Genomic DNA, 21,599 nt, shown 5'->3' on the forward strand with positions numbered 1-21,599 from the left:
GAGCTCTTGCGCTCATCACTACTCATTACACTATTTAGCTCTTGCAGTGTCTACACAGAAGGGATAGGTTTCTTTTGCTACTATACTGTGTATTTTCTGTCATTTACGTTACTTTTATGACCTTCTTCTATTCTGTAAAAATTAAAACATTCAACGAAAATAGAATTTAATAAGAACATTTACCTGGTCAAACTTATTGACATCATTCGATAAAAGATTTACAATTTGACCAGTGGTTGTTTTTCCCATGGCGGTATTGCTGAGACGCAGAGCCTAAAACAATCCAAATATAGAAAATCTGTCATTAATGTGGAATTATGTAAGAGACTCAAGCAAAAAAAGTTCTCACAGGCAAGCACAACTCTCTACTGATAGAAGAAAACTTCAGGAAACATTGGGATTTATTAGCTGCAGATGGGACATGTACTTTTTATAGACCCCCATACTGCAAATAAAAGTTGTCTGTTGTATTAAAAAACTATTAGACATAGTGTAACAGTGATGAGTTACATGTAAAGACCCTAAATGATCGAAGGTCAACAAAGAAGCTAGGGCCGAAGACTGGATACCGCAGCTTCTCTTGTTTTCACACTGTTCTTACCACTTCTCAAACTGGTGAACCTCTTAGTAAGTTTGTCATATCTTACTTCAGTGTTGTTCCATTAACCCTTTCGCAACCCTGGGATTTTCCGTTTTTGCATTTTTGTTTTTTGCTCCCCTTGTTCCCAGAGCCATAGCGTTTTTATTTTTCGGTCAATATGGCCATGTGAGGGCTTATTTTTTGCGGGACGAGTTGCACTTTTGAACGACATTACTGGTTTTACCATATCGTGTACGGGAAAACAATTCCAAGTGCGGTGAAATTGCAAAAAAAGTCCAATATCACAGATGTTTTTTTTTTATTTTTTTTACCACATTCACTGAATGCTAAAACTGACCTGCCATTCTTATTCTCCAGGTCATTACGAGTTTGTAGATACCAAACATGTATAGGTTATTTTTTATTTAAGTGGTGAAAAAAAATTCCAAAGTTTGCTAAAAAAAAAAATGGCGCCATTTTCCAAGACCCGTAACATCTCCATTTTTCGGGATCTGGGGCCGGATTTTTTTTTATTATTTTACTTTGAATGGGGCGAAAGGGGGTGATTTAAACTTTTATATTTTTTAAATTTTTTTAATATTTTTAAAACCATTTTTTTTTTCACTTTTTGCTTGCTTCTATAGTCTTCATAGGAGACTAGAAGCAGCACTTGTCTGATCGCCTCTGCTACATACAGGGGACGAGTAGATCCCCTGTATGCAGCAGAAATGCTCCTGTGCTATGAGCGCCGACCACTAGGTGGCGCTCATAGCGATCAGCTCATGACAACCACTGAAGTCTGCTGCAGACCCAGCGTTGTCATGACCACCCATCGGTGACCCACGATCACGTGACAGGGTCACCGATGGGAGGGGTAAGTGACGTGCTTCCGGCGTGGCGCTGTTAAATGCCGCTGTCAGAGATTAACAGCGGCATTTAACATGTTAACAGCCGAGGGTGGATAGCGATTACATCCGCGGCTGTTGCGGGCACATGTCAGCTGTAATAATCAGCTGACATGTGCCTGGTTCAGTGCGGGCTCAGCGCCGGAGCCCTCACTGAACCGGGGGTTACAGCCTGGTGCGTACTAATACGTCCCAGGCTGTAAAGGGGTTAAGACCACCAACATATTAAATGCTGGTGTTAGATAAATGTTCCCCCACTACCTGCAGCAGCCTGTCATTTTTATCATGGCCTGTAATTACGACACCATCATTCAATGGTTTTCTCATACAGTCCAATATCAATTCAAGCATCTATTTTTTATTGTTTTTTTTTTATTTATTTGTATTTTTTTTTATTCTCGACGATTACGTTTAAATAACACAGGTCCACGAACAAATATTTTTTGTAATCATCGCAGTTGACCTTGTACTTGCCTGAATCATTTTTTGTTCTGATTTCAAAAATGTATATAGTTTCCAAGGAGCAGCATCATTATTATAAGGTATAGGAAATATACTGGCGACATTAAGAAAACAGTAACCTACATATCAGAAAAAATGCTTGACCTTACAAACAGTTTTTATTGAACCAAAATAATTTCACATGCAAAATAGAAACCAAAATATGAGCAAAAATTAAAAGTGCTTGACATTAGACTGTCGTTGATACGATTTTTCAGGGTTGTCCCTATATAACATCCAACAGTAATCTGCCAGCATTGAGTCATTCTAAAAACCCTGGTAGCGGTGTTCCATTACTTTAATTGTCCTGGTGAAACCGCTCGCCTTGTTCATCGCTTACATCCCCAAGATTTGGAGGGAAGAAATCTAAATGTGAATGCAAGAAGTGAATTTTCAGAGACATGCGACATCCAAGACACTGGTATGCATTTAGCAGTTCCTCGGCACCAAATACTCTTTCCTTCAGTTTTGCTGGTGAAATGCTGGAGAATTTCTGTGAAATGTACTGTAACCCTTGTGAATTTCTCTTTGCCATGGCTTTCACAAAGTTTTTAATCAATCCCAACTTTATATGTAGTGGAGGAAGAAAGATTTTTGTTGGAGCAACTAAAGGATTATGCTGTACATTGTGTCTACCTGGAGCATAGATGTTTTTCTGTCCCCAATCACGTCAAACATAATGCTCTACTGTATTTCTACTGGCCCATAAACACAAAAAGCAACAATATTTTGTGAAACCTCCTTGCATTCCCATTAGCAGACCAATCACTTTCATATCTCCACTGATATTCCATTGACGATGCTTATATTGTATAGCATCCAAAACAACTGACAGATTTTCATAACTTTCCTTTAGATGACATGAGTGAGCAATAGGGAGTGATGGTTTCATATTTCCATTGTGAAGCAACACTGCTTTCAAACTTCTCTGGGATGAGTCAATAAACAATCTCCAGTTTGCAACAAAATACTCTTGATTCAGTTCTTCAAAGAGACCATTCCCATTGTTACAGTACACCATTGGTCCATCAACTGTGAAAAATTGTGTTACACTGTTATTTCTGTTTCAGTAATAACAAACTTTTGGCATCATCATGAAGAAGATTCTTCTGTTTCAACCTAGATGCAAGAAGTTTGGCTTTAGCTTTTGACAATGACAGGTCTCTGATGAGATCATTTAATTCATGTTGAGTATAGTGTTCTGGCTGCTCGGCTGCTCCATCAGGTACATACTCATCTTGACTTGAGCTCTCCATGCCTTCGCTAATAGCTTTAGCTCCATATTCTACTTCAATTTCATCCAATCCAGACAACGATGGTACAGGAACTGGCAAGGTATCATCATGTGGAACTGGCCTAATCGCAGATTCAAGTTCAGGGGAATTAATCTTATGTTTTTCTTTGTAGAAAAGCCCTTCAGTTTGACAAAACAAAAGTAGCAGTCATCACTATGAGTTTTGGATTCTCTCCAAATTATGGGAACAGCAAATGGCACAGCCACTTTCCTCATATCCAACCAATCATGAAGACCATTTGAACAACTTGAGCATATCACATGAGGGGCCCAGCTTTTGTCTTGATCACCAAGTGGACAGTTAAAGTACATCTGGTGCATCATTTTAATATCATAAGTGATTGAACGTACTTGGCTTCTGGTGTAAAAGAACCACTGACATAGCAGAATCTGTCCGGATGATTGATACACTGTCGGAGTATTTTTCTCCTTTAAATCAGATTGAACAGTAGAGTAAGTTCAGTTCAATGGTGGTGACAAACTCAAAAAAAATGCAATGAACCGGTATGTAGATATTTCCCCAGAGATGACAGAGGCCGCTTGTATTTAGAACTGATTTTACTGGAGGTAATCTGGTAGATAACTATATACAGGTGTGAGGTAAACGGGTCAGCCTATTCCGTACAGATGAACACTTGCAGACAGGCAGTTTCTCAGTGTGATATTGGCTGCTTTCAGGTTCTCTCTCTGTGGAGACCCTCACTCAGTTACACCTCAGTGTAAGAGGCCTGTAGAGGCCGGTCTCCTGTCACAGTCTCCCCAGTCCTTGCTGCCATCACCATCCTTTTCTGACTGACTCAAATCTTACCACCTCATAACAGTTAGCTCCTCCCCATAACATGTGACTTTCTGAGAAACAGTCATTGGCGGACTGCACTGTCAATACCCCTTCCCATAAAACTCACTAAAAACTTTACTGATGTTGTCCCTGTAAGCAAATTCACAATTAAGTACGACAAGCAAAGAAATGGGAATAACATAGAAAAACCACATACAATGAAAATGCAGAAATAACGTAATAACAAAAATGCTTCTATATCAGAAACTTTATGTGATACAGCAAAACTAAGCATATTTTTGGAATCAGCACATAAACTCCATAACACAGACACATTACCTTTGCTGATTATTTTTTTGCGTTGACCAGTGTAATTTTCGATTTTGCTATATCGGACTTTTATGCACAGGACAATACCAACCATCTTAAAATTTTTTTTCAAATTTCATTATGAATGGGGAAAATGGGGGGTGATTTAATCTCTAGTATTTATCACTCATACTATATACTACTGTCCAGCCAATTGACACTCAGGAGTGGACAAAATTGTTTTATTAGGGCAGAGTGGACCAAGCATAATGGATGTACCTAAACCCCATTCCCTTTGTCCTTTTCCATACCTCAGTTGAAGTTGATGGATGTCTCTTTTTTCAACCGTACCATGTAACTATATAGTGTAACCGACGTTCTCTATGAGGTCCAGCGGAAGGGTGGGCTTATGAAGAGGAGTAAAATGGCAGCCTTCAGCAGGAGCCCAGATGCCAGGTTAATTCATTGGTTACCCGCGATCACATTGGACAAAGGAAGGGATGTGGGGGAGGGTCACAAGTCATTAAGGGGTCAAATTAAAAGCATTAGTAAATGCAGTCAATCAGTACAGTAGTGCTGTTACACCTTTTGTCAAAATAAAGATTCTTGGTAAATCACTTTAGTATTTTGAAAATAATTTGGCTGAGCTCGTAAAGAGGGTTACACAGTTTTTTTTGCCAGTAGAGCACAAATAGTTGTACAAGTCTAGTTAAGGTGGATCTTTCACCAATTTAAGATGTTCAGCTGGACACACAATGTAATATAATATATAATATACTGTAAGATGTAATAGTGGCTGCAGAGCAGAATAAAAAGCTTTTGTTATTTTTGGCACTCTGCTGCTGAGATATTAGGAATTAAAGTACTTGGCATCTAATGAGTAAACTTTAGTTAAAGGGGTATTCCCATCTCCAAGATCCTATCCCAATATGTAGGAGGTGTAATTATAATAATATTAGCAAATACCTCCAATTAGAAATGTAGTATAGTTCTTCTGATGAGCTATGTCATTTACCGCATGTGCAGGACATTGTACTAGCTTAGGTATCCATGGTTATGACCACTAATATAGAGAGTTAGTTGTTAGTGGTTGTAACCATGGATACCTAAGCAACTGCAGTGCCCTGTTCAAGGGGTAAGCGACATAGCTTACCTGAAGAACTATACTACATTTAGAATTGGAGTTATTTGCTATTATTATTATTATTATTACACATACCACATATTGGGATAGGATCTTGGAGATGGGAATAAGCCTTTAAAACCCCTTAACGCCACAGCCCTTTTCAGTTTTTGCACTTTAGTTTTTTGCTCCCCTTCTTCCCAGAGCCATAAAACTTTTTATTTTTCCATCAATATGGCCGTGTGAGGGCTTGTTTTTTGCGGGACGAGTTGTACTTTTGAACAACACTATTGGTTTTACCATAACGTGTACTGGAAAGCAGGGAAAAAAATTCCAAGTGCAGTGAAATTACAAAAAAATGCAATTCCATAATTGTTTTTTGTTTAGTTTGTTTTTTACCATGTTCAGTAAATGCAAAAACTGACCTGCCATTATTATTCTCCAGGTCATTACGAGTTTGTAGACACCAAACAAGAATAGGTTCTTTTTTATTTGAGTGGTGAAAAAAAAAAAAAAAAAAGTGCCATTTTCCGAGACCAGTAGCTTCTCCATCTTTCATGATCTGGAGGTGGGCGAGGGCTTATTTTTTGCACGCTGAGCTGACGTTTTTATTGATACCATTTTTTAGAAGATAAAATGTTTTGATCGCCCGTTACTACATTTTATTGCAATGTTGCAGAGGCCAAAAACCGTAATTAGAGTTTAGATTTTTTTTCTAGTTACGCTGTTTACCGATCTGATTAATTATTTTTTTATATAGGTAGATCGGGCGATTCTGAATGTGGCGATACCAAATATGTGTATATTTCATTTTTTTTTATTGTTTTATTTTGAATGGGGCGAAAGGGGGGTGATTTCAACTTTTATATATTTTTTAATTATTTTAATATTTTTTTTCTGCTTTTTACTTGCTTCAGCCCTGCTACGTGTAACAAAAATGCTCATCTGCAATGAACGTTGATCGCTGGGCGGCGCTCATAGCAGATCAGCTATAACAACCACAGGGGTCTCCTGCAGACCCCGGGTTATCATGCCAACCCATCGGCGACCTGCGATCATGTGACAGGGGCGCCGATGGGCAGAGCCAGTGATGCACTTCTGGCGCGGCGATGTTAAATGCTGCTGTCAGAGATGACAGAGGCATTTAACGTGTTAACAGCTGCGGGTGGATCGCGATTCCACCCACGGCTGTACAGATCAGCTGTCATGAGCCCGCAAAGGGGGGAGACACGACATATGGCGCATGTCGTGAATGGGTTAAGTCCAAGTGGATATTTTCCCTGGGGGCGTGTACTTCCTTTTCCCTGTATAAGTTGCTATCTGAACCCACCTGAACTTAATGAAAGTTAACTCATTAGGTGCCAAATTCTTTGATTGCCAATATCTTCGCAATGGAGAGGTGAAGAAAAAAAAGTTTATTCTGCTTTGCAGCGCTATTATATCCTGTATCCAGGTCATCATGTAAAAGTTGGTGACAGGTCCCCTGATATAATGTGTGTTCATTTAGTGTGCTCTGCCATTTATTGGTTATAAAAGGTCCAGAGGTAACAAACGTTGGCCAAAATGACGGTTCCCAATCAGAACGAATGATTGTCGTGCAGTTTGGTGAAATAAAAGATCATTCAAGTCAACTGATTCTTGACCGAGTAACGTTCATAGTGGTTTCAAAACACCAATCAGCCGTGTAGGAGTTTTTTCGGCTCATAAGCACAGGTGGTATCATCAGCCGAAAACACACAAGATGGCTGATGCAGTCTGGGGTTATTCTCTCTGCTGCCGATCGACAGTTCGGTCTTCTGATGTCGGCCAATTTTTACATAATGTGAATAGGAGCCTTGAATTGTACAAGCTTTAGTCTCAATTCACTGCACTCAGGAAATTAATATTAACGTGTTGTATTAAGGAATGACAGCAACTAAGTGCTTTTGGTTTTTAGTACTTTTTATTTTTTGTCTTTAGCAGTTAATAATGTTCTCTACCATGTCAGATGTACAGTACTGTGCAAATGTTTTAGGCAGGTGTGGAAAAATGTAAGAATGGTTTTAAAAATGAAAGTGTTAATAGTTTATTTTTATCAATTAACAAAATGCAAAGTGAATGGACAAAAGTGAAATCTCTGATGGTTATCACCTGTTTGGTATAATCGGTTACTCATACCCCTGATTAGCATCCTACAAAATCCCTGACTGTGTGCAAGTGTATCAAGAAGAAGAGATGCTGTTTTGAGCACAAAGGGCGGTCGCACCAAATACTGATTTCATTTACATTTCTCTTTTTTTCACTTTATTTTTATCAATTAACAAAATGCAAAGTATTAGCACTGTTATCTTTGAAAGCATTCTTACTTTGCAGCATTTTTACACACCTGCATAAGATTTTAGCACAGTATTGATAATATTGTAAGGAAACAATAAGAATAAAGCCACTGATCATAAACAGTAGTAAACTCTCATCTACTTGTATGAAGGAGATGACCTTGAAAAATAATTAAATTACCACCCGGAGATAATCCATTATAAATGCTCACCTTTTTATAAATCATGTGGCACATAGCCACACGAAGCTTCATGCCAGCTCGAAGAACATGATAAAAATAAATATGATGAAGCACTGCCAAGATTAAGGTACAGACAGACAAGGCAGCTGCGTTTATGTAGGCACTGGTCAAAGCGGCATCATTAGGGTCATCCGTCTCAAAGTAATTTATAACATTTCCAAGAAAAATAGGTTGGATCACTTTGACACTTTCCTAGAAGAAAGGAAAGAACGTCTGAGAAATAATAAGGAATTACACAAATGACAGGAAAAAAGAAATAGCAGATATCAGACTTGGTCTCTTGGTTACTAGTACACTAGATTTCCATCGAGGTAAGCTATTTATCATCATGTGCAAAAACTCACTATAAAAATATTGTATGTATAGTGACTCATTATTAGTGAGTAACTCCATTCAAAACCTCAAAATTCAGACGTCACTTATAGAGGACTTATCACCAAATTTTTCATGTTTAACTGAGCACATGATGTAATGGTGGCTGCAGAGTGGAAATAAAACTTATTGTTTTTTTTTATTATTTCACCTCTCCGTTGCAGGAATATCAGCAGTCACATTTTTGACAAGTTAATAGCTCCACACTTCTGTGTAATATATCTTTAGCGCTTATTTAGGCTGCACACTCCGGCTGGCAGGACATGTGAGCCAGGTCATGTGACCCTGATGATATCATCACAGATCCTTCTGCACTTCTAGGTTGCGAACTGCTTATGATTGGTCAGCGTCATACAAGAGGCAGAAGTACACTCCCCCCAGTGAAAACTATCTAATAACATCCACTTGGAGTTAAAGTTAACCCATTAACTAAACTTAACTCATCTCTGCAATGAAGAGGCAAAATGTAAGAAAAAAAATGTTTTATTCCACTCTGCATGTAGAATTACATAGTTTGTCCAGTTCAATATGAAAAAATGGTGAAAGGCCCTATTTAAACACACACTTACATTATATCATACAGAGAACTCAAGAAGCTAATATTTATGATGTGACTTACATGATCATCTCGTTAAAGGAGTTGGGTTGTTCAGTGACGACAATTTATCACCTATCCGCAGGATAGGTCTTGTTGATTGGTGGCCATCTGAAAACTGGGACCTGAACCGGTCAGTAAAACTAGAATTGTTATCCCTGTTAGAATGGAGCAGCAGCGCATATGCTTCACCGATGCTCCACTCATGTCTTATTAGGCTCTTACTGGCAGAAACATAAGAGAATGAAGGGAGCACCAATTGGGCATCTGAGCTGCTGCTCCATTTTTTTAACAGAAATAAAAGTGCCCTGTTGGGTATAAAAATTCCCCGTTCTGCCAATCAGTGCGGGTCACAATGATAGGACTCCCACTGATCAGTAAGTGAACATCTGTCCTTCGATATTGGTGATAACTTCCGAGATCAAGAAAAGATCCAAACCACCCATTATATCTCCTGTTGCTCCAGCAGCATCGCTACACTGATCCTCCACACTGGTCTTTGATCTTTTTTTTTACTGTACTGATGACAAGCCATCTACTCATGTGACCACTGTAGCCAATCACTATCCTCAGCGGACTCGTACCAAACATTGTTAAGGTGAGGAGTACCAGAGGAGCAGTGATCAGCGATGGAGCGGTGGGGGTTTACTTATTACAGGTATTTAAGTATAATGGGTATATAAGTTATTTTGGTATTTTATCACATTGCCTGGTTTAGCTGTCCCTATTCCTGAAAGATTGAAATAGAGAAAATGAAGGGATAATCATAATCTCACAGGCATAAGAACAGTAAAGCCCTTCAGTAGAAGAACTTTACGAACATCAGCAAACATCAAATTAATGATTCATTAATTTTTTTCAGTTTCTAAATCAACGATTAAATGAAGAATTGAATACACCTAGGCAGTGGCAATGGTACTACACAATAATGGTATACTGACTGAAATACAACTGGACAAAACAGAAGAGAAGTTGGTTACAAGTACACTAATCAGTAATCAATGTCATGTGGCAGCTACTAAAGCATATCCGTGTTTTAAAAGAATGAATATGCAAATTGCCTCTTCAGAGAGAAAGAGTACTTGAACTCTAGTGCCACCTATTGGAAGTAGCAATTCTAACGTTAAAATTGACCCTTTAATGAGCCTTGTCATATGACTTAGCATAACAGCCACACCAGAATCTCAATTAGCAGACACTGTGTTTGGGGGTATTGCACCTCGTCAGTGCAAAGTATGAGATCTGATTTGGCTGTATACATGTATCTGGTTTGGCTTTTATCCAAAGTTATGTGGAAAGGCTCATTGAAGGGTTGATATTAACTTTTAGGATTGCTACTTCCAATAGGTGGCACTAGAATTCAAGTCCTCTTCCTCTCTGAAGAGGCAATTTGCATATTTAATTTCCCAGAGGAGGATTGCATGGCATACAAGTCTCCTTACACTGACATAACAGGCCTGGTGTGTTACTCTGCACAAGGAGAAACGTTACACCTAAGATCCCAAAAGAATGAATAAAACGTGTGATCCAAATTTCATAATGGCCCTTTATCAATCCCATGATTAAGTCGGAGACAGCTTTAACTTGACAGACGTGTCTCTTCTGACATGATTGCCAAATTCTAATACCTCGATTGCCATGGAAGGCATACAGTACTGCAGCTCGGTTTGTGTTCTATTTCCACCCCTGCCAATGTACTCCGCCAATATAAAGCCATATGGGTGAAAGCTTGGCAACCGCTCCATCTTCTACTAAGGAACTCAGTTTTATTTTGGTTTTGTTTATTTTTTTGATGAAGTGGGAAATTTGGAGGTGAACACGTCATTTCCCGCATGTTGGGTTTTCTACAAATCGTGTGAAGAAGTGATTTTACCTTTTCTTTCATTAAATACTTATCATAAAAGAAGGTCAGAACAAGAAGTTCATTGCTTTAGGACGGCGGCTCGCGGAGCCCGTGCCAATAGTTTTAACCTATTCAAAACAGGTTTTAAAATGGAGTTCTCTTCTTGCCAAATGAAATGCTTGTAACTCATCCAAATTAGGAATCTTCTGAAAATGGAAACTTACTGCAACGTTCACAACATGACATTTGCAACTTAACAGCGCTGCTAGAAGAGGGACGCAATAATCTGAGCCGTGTACCTCAATAAAAGTAAAGAATCCCAGGACAGAGTAGGCTTTCCAGTGACAGCGGATAATGGCCTTTGTTAGGCGTGGGACACGACCTTCTTTTTGAGCTTTTTGCAATTCTGCGTCCCAGTAACTGGAATAATCAAACATACATAATATTAATAATGCAGGAAAAATAGTAAATGTTCTAGCGGCTACTATATAATCATAGCTGTCAGAAGTGAAGGAACTTAGCGTTAAATCAATACTTATTTTCAGTAATCTTACTAAGGACTCATTCACACGTCAGTTTTTGTCCTACATGTTTTGCCCATTTTTAATTAGATTAATCCACAAAAAATATATTTCGACCAGTCGACAGAGCAGAGAGGAAAAGAAGCAGGCGCTCTGTCGACATGACATCAGTAGAGGCGGCTGAATCCCGGCAGGAGCGGTCACCGGGCACAGCAGGCAGGTAGGTAGCAACCACCTGACTGGAAGAGCTTAGGCACATTTTTTGTTTTTGATAAAGTCCCAGATATCCCCTTTAAATAAGTTTTATAAACATTCGTCTAAGCAGGGATCCTGGCAGTCCCGGGGAACTGGGGCTCTATAGGCACTTTGAATAGCAAAATGGCAATAAACTTTCTTTGCCAAATTTATTTAGAACCCACAATTCAAAAAAGTCTACAAGATGTCGCCCCTCTGCTTTCTCTGAAACACCCACCACGCGCATAGTGCTGCAATGGGATCCGTTTACTAAATCATCAATCTCGCTGATTAGTAAGATCACATTATGGGTGGTTCTTTTTAGCTCCTTCAGTATGGGTGAAATTTGATCCTCCATTGTGCTTACTCTGTCTTCAACCTCTTTAACTCTTTCATGGACACTATTCACCTCTGCTTAAAGTGATTCATGCCCTCTCTCAAGTTTCCCACATGTATAGCAAGAGTATTACAGGTAATCTCTCAGCAGGTTTTTGCTACCTCATCTGACAGCAGCATAATGTAGTAAAAGAGACCCTGAATCTATCAATGTATCACTTAGATTACTGGGTGCAGCCGTTCTCATACAATCAGAGTTCTTAGATGCAGAATGAAGCAGAGCTGAGAAAGCTAACCCCACCCACACCAGGCTCCTTAGGTACACAGTCTATTGACAGTCAGCTGCTTATCCCAGGAGGGGGCGTGGTCAGACGACTAGGCACAAGGCAGCTAGTCCCAGCAATGATAATGTCCTAGTGATAAAACCTTAATTGTAAGTAAACCACAGCACACAGACTGATAATTTACACATCATTGAATTCTGTGTTTTAACACATGCCTCATGCTGTCCTAAGATTACATAGCAAAAACCTTCTGCAGACATAACAGCAAAAATAATGCCCCTTTATGTAGGTTCCTGCACATCAGAGACATTTGTAAGTGCGAGGAGTAAAGCACATACATCCTTCACAATAAATATAGCCTAAGATGGCAGATTTTCATTTGACTGTCCCTGAAAAGTAGGGAGCGTGAGGGAAGCCTTAGCCCCACTTTCTCCCCACTCCACATATCTGGCTGCTGATATATCTACCTGCTCTAAATCATAGGAGGATGTGTGTGGTGGAGACAAGGGACAGTGGGCATACTTTTTCATCTTGACCATGACAGATGCCGCCATTCTCTCCCTTGCCGGTGTGTGGACCGGAGACACCATGCAGGGAAGGCTCTCATCCCAGAGTTGGTATCTGCCAGCCTTAGACCTCATCATTGCCTGTAGCATTCGCATGGGTTCACAAGTTCACCGATGGATGAAGCTAAAGAGAGCACTGACAGACTGAAGGTTTGCTGAATCCATGGGACAGTTTGCAGGGTTCTGTTTTGTGCATCCTCACTCCATGCTGCTCAGGCCACGCCCCCAAGCATGTTCTTTTCTAACCTGAATGAGCCACCCTGCTTGTAACTGGTCAGGCTCACACAGGGGAAGAAGTACACGCCCCCAGGAAAGAATCTCTGGTAACACCCAGTTGAACAATAACATAACTTATAGTCTAAACTTTACAAGCTAATATCTCTGTAACGGAGAAGAGAAAAAAAAAAATATGCTTTGCAGTCACTATTCCATGATGTGGCCAATTTAATATGCTCAAACTGGTGAAAGGTCCTTTTTAAGAAAAAACCCTAAATAAATTCAGCCAAAATAAAAAAATCTTTTCAAGTTTCCACAACAAGCTATCAGTGATCTGCTGGATTCTGGCCATGGTCACACTTGTCTGCATTCAACATTTTCAGTAACACTTAGCTGCGTGCTCACGTTGCGGATTACAAGCGTTTTTGCTGCGGATTTTCCGCAGCGGAAACGCTTGTTAAACGCTACGTAATCCGCACCCCATGGTCCCCAAGGGGATTCCGCATGTTCTATGCACATGCTGCGGATTTTTCCGCAGCGTTTATGCTGCGTACAAAAATCCGCAGCATGTCATTTAATTTTGCGGAAGCGCAGCGGAACTCCCGCCATTGACTTGCATTGAGACGCACAGAAACCGCGACTGTACATTTTTACAAGCGGCTTCTATGCGTCTCTATGTGCGGATGGTACCCAGTTCTGGAGGAGAGGAGACTCTCATCCAGACCTGGGTACCATTGTACCTGTAAAAAAAGAATAAAATAACCAATAAATTTTATACTCACCTTTCCGAAGGCTTCTCTTTGAATGCCAGCAGCGCTGAAGGACCTGCGGTGACGTCACAGTCATGTGACCGCAGGCCCTTCACCGCTCTGTCTGGCGATATGCCGGCAGCCGGGAACCAGCCAGGAAGCAGCGCTGCAGCCACGCCGGGGCCTCGGGGGTGAGTATAGCTTTATTTGTTTTAATTTTTACGGTTCACACTGTATAAATCCATGCTGTTTGCATGGATTTATACAGTGTGACCTAGTTGTCAAGCACTTTCCAAGTGATGCTATCGCCTGGAAAGCGCTTGTCAATCTGCATGCGGAAACGCATGTGAATCCGCATGTATTCTGCAGGAAAAACGCATGCACAATCTGCATGTGTTTTTTCTGCCAGGGAGATGCAGAAATGCTGCAGAAATTTTCTGCTTCATTTCTGCATCGTGGGCACATAGCCTTAAAAATCCAAACTTAATGAGGTCATGGGAGGACAAACTTGCACACAGCAATGAAACTAGATAAGGGGAACAGTCAGTCAAAGTGAAGTGAGAGATCCTAGACCAAAATACCCATGCTATACTGCTAGTGACAGCTCTGAACACAGTGGCCAACTTATCAGGTAAGGCGTACACATGTATTGACCTAGGCATATACCCAAATACGGTATCCCAAGAACACAACTAGCTTATCGGAATTTGCAACTCCACCCAGGTAAGAAATTGACCTAAACTGAACACTGGTGATGAAATATCCAAGAATTATATAAAACAGAATACAACTGATAAATTATTTCTTTGCAATAAAAAAACAAATGAACAGTGGAGCAATTTCCTGCAGCAGCACAGACAATGGAGTGACAGGTAAAGCAGACATCCATTACTGGCAGCAGACGGCACACAAGGTTAAAACAGCAATCAAACCTGCTCAGCATTTCCACTTCATGATGTGCAAGGTTCTCAACTCTGAAGTGCCTACTAATTAGCCGTTCACAAGTTTCCTGATAAAGGAAACATGGCGTTATTATAGCAACCTAGCTACGGAAATCTATCCAGATAGCGTCTCCATAGTTGTTAGCAAGTATGATAAGACGTACAATAAGCCAATGACAAGATGCAGGCCGTTGCTAGGACTGCCAGGCACCCGAATCATTTCCTTCACGGAATATGATGGGAGATTGTATGTCACCAGACATTAGTAGGAAATGACAGACAGATGGTGTATAACCTATTATTTCATGAACTTGATAGATGCCAATGTCTCCTTCTACATGAGAACATATAAGAGTCTCATTAAACAAACAGTACCGCCACCTCAACAAATCCATCAACCATTATCTCAAGAATATCTCGATCTGATCTGCTCAGTCCACAGAGTATTTCACTCCATTTACAAGTCTCTCCTGGGTGGATGTTAGGCCAATGTGTCACAGCACTTTGTGTGTGGGTTCAGCTGGACTTCTTATGGCCAGACTTATGCAACTGCATACCTGTACAATTGCTTCTGTATTCCATTGACTGCTATCAATAATAAATCAGGGTGACAAAATGATCTCCCTTGGTCTGTCCTAACTGCTTAGATGCCACAGTGGCTATGGAACACGCCACCTAAGGGGTTTAACAACTGGGAGATACTCTAACAGGGCATATGGACAGGGATGTACTTATTTACTCTGGTGAAAAACTTCTCCCACACAAATCTGTGGTGTTATCTGCTTGTGTTACATGAAAATTGTGCTGCAGATTTAACCCGTTGCTTAGCATTGAGTGAACCTAGTAGAATAATTCTGCAACACTAGAATCCACAACAAATGTGCTACAGATTTAAACAGCTTCCTTTTCTTGCCTTGTATGTTGTTGAGAATTTTTGGAGTGTGATTAAATGGGTTGTAAGGCCTTAGGCTACAAGTCTGCAGTCACTCTCTGTGTCACTATGTGACTGCAGACTTGTGACTCCCCACATCACGAGTACTACACGCTGTGAGGACTCTCCGGTGCCGATGCCAGGAGAGGCAGTCATGTGACCGCAAATATGCAATTTGCATACTTCTGGTGACATTCCGACTAGATGTGTTCGGTATTGCTCAATACACCTGCAATGACCAAGGCTGCACACGTCTAGTCTGCTTGTATGCAAATCACATACTTTCGGTCAAGCGCCAGAATCAGAGAATCCTCACAGTGTGCAGTGCACGCGATGTAAGGCCATGTGCCCAAGTAGCGTTTTTGTAGCGTTTTTGCGGCGTTTTTACGACTGCGAAAACGCTTGTAAAACAGTCTGCCATGCAAAGCAATGTGAATTCGGATGTGCTGTGCACATGATGCGCTAATTTGCGCGCCGAATTCGCATTGCGTTGCAAAATGCAGCATGACCATTTCTACCGTGATTACGCTGCAAATTCGCGGCCATTGAGGAACATTGAAACGCAGCAAACCCGCAGGTATATGTGGATTTGCTGCGTTTCAATTAAATTCAATGGCCGCGAATTTGCAGCGTAATCGCGGTGCGTGTGGTACCCAGGATGAAGAGGAGACTACAACTCCTCTTCATCCCGACTACCACGCGGTAAAAAAAAAGAAATAAAAAAGTTAAAAATAAACAAAACCTGTATATTCACCTCTCCGGCGGCCCCCGGTCTGCTCTCCGGTCTCCTCCAGTCTGCTCCCAGCCACATCCTCTCTCCTTGGCGTCCCGCAGTGTACTGTCAGGACCTGCGGTGACGTCATTTAGTCACCTGATGGTCACGCGACCGCTGACGTCGGCGGTCAGGTGATGGTCGCTGACTAAATGACGTCACCGCAGGTCCTGACAGTACACTGCGGGACGCTGAAGAGAGAGGACGTGGCCGGGAGCAGACTGGAGGAGACCGGAGAGGTGAGTATACAGGGGTTTTTTTATTTTTAACGTTTTAATTCTCTTTTTTTTCACTATAGCTGCTGCATTTAAAGCATCAGTTGTTCACACATTATAAATCCATGCCGGTTGCATGGATTTATATTATGTGACCAACTTGTCAAGCACTTTCCAAGTGATGCTCAAAATCGCTTGGAAAACTGCTTGAAAAAACGCATGCGAAAACGCATGTAAAAACGCTGAAAAATGCTTCTCTCTGGCAGAAAAAACGCATGTAAATCTGCATGCGTTTTTTTCTGCCAGAGAGAGGCAAAAATGCTCTGCATCAAATCTGCTACGTGGGCACATAGCCTAAGGATTCACAAGTCTACAATCACATTGAGTGACTGCAGACTTGTAGCCTAAGGCGGGACAATCGCTTCAACCCTTTTCGAACAAGGTCAGTTTTGAGAACATTTTTAGATTTTGTATCTTTGTATTATGGCAATCATGACTTTTTTTTTTATTTTAGCTATCCCTGTTTATGTAGCTGTCCCTGTTTTTTGCACTTCATTTACATGGAGTCTTTCAGCTAAGCGATAATGCTCACTTTGGGATGGCTTATTAGCGATGGCCCTGTGTTGCTATTTGTCAGATCACTGATCTTGCATCAGCTCACTAGCGCTAGTCAAAAATAACAAGCAACTTCTATATTTCTTTAAGAAAAACAGTGATATCCCTTACCTCTGAAGCTCCTCTCCAAGTCTCTCTGAGGTGTCCTCTGGGAGTACTTTGTACATGTCATCTTCTTCAAGCTTTTTTTTGTGACCAATAAGAAATAGAGAATTGAGCCAACTGGAAATAAAGATTGATAGAAACAATAAATTATCTATGAGTAAATATATATAACTTTGTCCAGTATCCACAACACAGTAAAGACAAGCTAAAATAACTCAAACACAAAATTCCAGTTTTCTGACACAATTTTAAGAAACCAGCTGGAAAAAACCTGGTTTGTCCTCGGCCATATACTTACATGAGTGATATACAAACAATAAGTGATGATGACTACAAAACGCAGTAAAGTAAATAAATGAGAGCTTGCACTTCCATGCAGAATTCGTTCCAAAATCAGCCCAACAACATGTTTACACCGCTGATTTGATATCATAACAAAATAAGACGTCAGTTAGAAAGAGAAATGGCTGATCCTCGGATTTCTAGACTTGAAGTTTGCACAGTGGCAGAAAAACACGCTGTTATCTCCATTTAATGAGGATTTTCTGCACATAATACCTGGTTTTGTTTTTTGTTACATAAATTCCAACTGAGCACATCTGGAGGCAGAAGTCAAGCTGATTTTACAATGATTTTGGCACAAAAAAGTGTCAGAAACAGTCCGAAAAATCAGATATTTGCATGTGCATTATAAATCAATCATTAGTCCATTATAAAATAGGCCAGGACCATAGCTCAATTGGGAACTTCCATCCGATTCTCTAAAACCAGGATTCAAATGTGATGGAGCCATTCAGTGCAATGAGAAACAGAGCTCAGAACGAGCAATTTTTGGCTCCGATTAGCCTCCTTTCTGGCAATGTCCATCTTTAAAACCAGACAAAATTGATGACAAAAAGACTAATCAAGTGACCAGCAAGTCGTTTTACAATAGAAATGTATAGGAAGAGTTTTTCAAGTGATTTTTCAGGTGGTTTTCCGAGAAGACCCCTCTTAAAGACTCTATGTGCACATACCCCAACATGGAACTATGAATTGATGAACGATGGGCAAATGTACCATAAAGCACCGGCCAGCCGGTAGGCTTGTGTAGGGTTAAACTGGAGGATCGGCAACATACACATACTGTCGGCAATAAAACCTGGCACTCAGCTATGAATAAAGCCCTTCACACATCTACGCTCCTGACATTTTACTCTACCACCAAACCTCAAAACTAATATTTAGACTTCTAATTGTGAGAAGCAGGGTTGTTGCAATAGTAGTAAAGTGTCAGAATCCAAAATCCGTAAAACAGCAAAGGAACCCATATTACAGACGATACCAACCATGAGAAATCACTGGGAACACCGTCATTCACTGACAGTTCTCATGAAGAGTATACATACAGTATATACAGTATATAGATAACAGCAGCTGCAACATGATTTCTAGACAGTTACATGGAGAGAGCAGGTGGGTCACTCATGGAAACAATCGTGTGCTCGGTACAATGGATGAGGTATACGTTACAGGAAAATGAAGAAACAAGCAAGCACAGCTGACAGAACAAACACCCGCTCATTATTTACTGTACCACCATTAATTTCCCTTTTTGCCTGCTGAATTATCTGCAATGACAGACACCCAAGCAAAAGGTTCCCAAAATCTGCCACTTCTTTATCACTATGACCCCATGACAACACTTTTTGCCAGCGCTCTGGTCTTGTTTAAATTACCAATCATATCTTAGTAGCTATGTTCACTTCCTAAACGGCTTTAAATAAAATCTGTCAGTAAGATCAACCCCTCCCAAAACCACATATATGGGCATGCAGGTGTTTGAAATATAAATCCATCGACACCTTTATATCTTTTATCTGTTGCTGCATTCCCAAGAAAATAGCATTTTAATTCATATGCAACTGAGGTATTAAGTGCTCTGGGCATGATGGAGCACTTCCAAAGCCTCTGCCTTTGGAGGTTGTTCCCTGCCTAGAACCAGTCTCTTAAGCTTGATTGATAACTCACTGTCTGATTTCCTTGCCTGACATTACACAGGCAGGGAGCTACCAATCAAGCTAAAGAGCTAGTGCAAGGCAGGGGGGTGCTGGGGAGGCAAAGGGTCAAGAAAAGCTCTGTCACATCTACAGCGCTTAACTCATTTGCATATGATTTTTAATCACCGATTTCTCAGGAATGCAGCAACAGACAAAAGATATAAAAAGGTGTTGATGGATTTAACTGTCGAAGACCTACATGCCCATATATGCGGTTTGGTGGTAGTGTTGGGGGGGTTGAGCTTACTGACACATTCCCTTTAATAGTGGGGCAAGTGTTTGTATATGTGTGGCTATGCCTATTTGAAAGTGATGTCACTGAGATAAAAAAGAACTGCTTAAAGTATAAGTCTGATCATAAAACAACTTTACAGTACAAATAAAGATAAGAAAAAAGTTACATGCTGTTCATAAAAGTATATGAAGAGGGGAGGAGAAAAGGAGAAGGAAAGAAAAGAGGAAAGTTACTGCTATGTCTGAATACGGCACACAGCGAGGAGGAGACCCTGCAGCATAACCTCTGCAGCATACCCTCTGAAATGCAGCATGGCAGACATTATACAGCAGCGCCAAGAAGTCTCCCTCTCCCTATAGACAACATGTAACCTAAATGTTCACACATGAGTTTAGGGCTCAGCTTTTCTCTCTAGAAAAAACTAATTCATGTAGGCAACAAAACCGCCATAAAACAAAGTCAAACAACTCTACATGGCCTCCACTGACTATAATGGGATCCTTTGTATAAAGGCTTATTCACATGTCAGTATTTAGTCAGTGTTTTGCATCAGTGTTTGCAAGTCAAAGCCAGAAGTTGAACTTATTTTTTTAATCAAGAAACATTTATTCAACCATTCATTCAGATTAACAACAAATGTTTGGGGGAAATACGATCATTGCACATCGTGTACATATTTAAAGCACACGAGCATTTGCATTTTCCCATAAACAAGTTTAACCCACTCACCCACCTCCCTCCACCACTTCCACAATCCCAACAAGCCCTCTCTCCTTTCTGGTGCACAACAAAACACGTATTCAGTTAATATTAAAGTATTAGTAAATTGAAAATTACATCCCTCGCTAACTCCTCAGATACCACCCCGGGCATCTAATCCAGTTTCCTCATTGCTTACCAAATGTAACTGTTGCTCCCCTTTTAATATACCTTCTTTTCCATCAATTGGGTTATTTTGTCTATCGGCAGGGATGCTTTGCCACCCAATGTTTGGCTATGGACTTCCTGACGTTGTAGAGTATTTTGGTTACAGCCAGTTAAATTGAAGCTGAATCTACCTTGTCTCCAACAGGCCCAGAATGAACGTCTTGGGGTTGAGTGGAACGTATAGAGAAAAACTCTAATTGAAAGTTTGATACCTGTTCTATGTTTTGGAGATACTCCAGGTTTTGCCATACAAATACTGATCAAAAATACTGACGTGTGAATAAAGCCTTATTGTTAGTGTGTTTGTCACTTTGCTGGAGAAAATTATGCAGCCTGATGCAATTTTTCATTGGTGAAAATGAGGGACCCTGCAACAGTCTACTGATGAGGGTTCTACGGCTGAAATATAAACCGGTGTCTGCAGATGGGGCTAGTGAAAAGGAAACCAGCTCACCTGGACGGCTTGTGGTGTGTAGAAGCAAGAAAAAACATGTGGCCACACGTGGAGAATCCCAGAAAAAGAAAAAGTATCCAGCTTCTAAAATTCCCAAAGTTTCTAAAGTAAAAAATTCTCTATAAAAAGCTCAATAGCAAGAAAACATGGTGTGATCTGCAGTTAGTAGCGACGTGTTTCAAGTGCACTCAGGCGTTCTTTCTCAAGGCTAATTACAATGAATCACGGCCCAGTTATATATATGGTAATGGACAATTTTGGTGAAAATCACATGACCAAACTCCTAATGCATAAGCAAAAGTTAAAATGATCAAATACATGGAAGGAAAATTTATACAAAAAAACATGCAAGATAGGAAAAAAATAGAGAGAAAATAAAATATGGTGAATATACATACATGTGCCAAAACAGAAGAACAGGGACAAGTTACATAATAATGAAACATAATTTCTCTGCGGCATCTAGTCCCGCGGGAAAGTGAGCGACGAGGCTATAGATCCAAAATGCCTCTCTGGTTAGAAGGTGCCTCTAGGTGGTTTCAATACTCTCTCAATACCAACAACTTTGAAAGTAGTGGTGCGACGTGGATGACAGGTAATAA

General features: G+C 40.4%; 1 protein-coding gene across 1 annotated transcript in view; it reads right to left on the bottom strand.

Moving 5' to 3' along the window:
- ABCC4 (ATP binding cassette subfamily C member 4 (PEL blood group)) overlaps positions 1–21,599 on the bottom strand; it is a 311,731-nt gene that overhangs the window by 253,461 nt on the left and 36,671 nt on the right. Inside the window, exons 2-5 of the mRNA XM_073664144.1 lie at positions 17,349–17,459; positions 11,157–11,277; positions 8,018–8,239; positions 184–273 (exon numbers count right to left, since the gene is read on the bottom strand). Of these exons, the coding sequence (XP_073520245.1) occupies positions 184–273; positions 8,018–8,239; positions 11,157–11,277; positions 17,349–17,459 (544 nt within the window). The remainder of the gene's footprint in view (positions 1–183; positions 274–8,017; positions 8,240–11,156; positions 11,278–17,348; positions 17,460–21,599) is intronic.

The sequence above is a fragment of the Phyllobates terribilis genome, unplaced genomic scaffold (genome assembly GCF_046119375.1).
Source record: "Phyllobates terribilis strain yellow unplaced genomic scaffold, ASM4611937v1 Scaffold_2__4_contigs__length_985480577, whole genome shotgun sequence".
NCBI lineage: Eukaryota > Metazoa > Chordata > Amphibia > Anura > Dendrobatidae > Phyllobates > Phyllobates terribilis.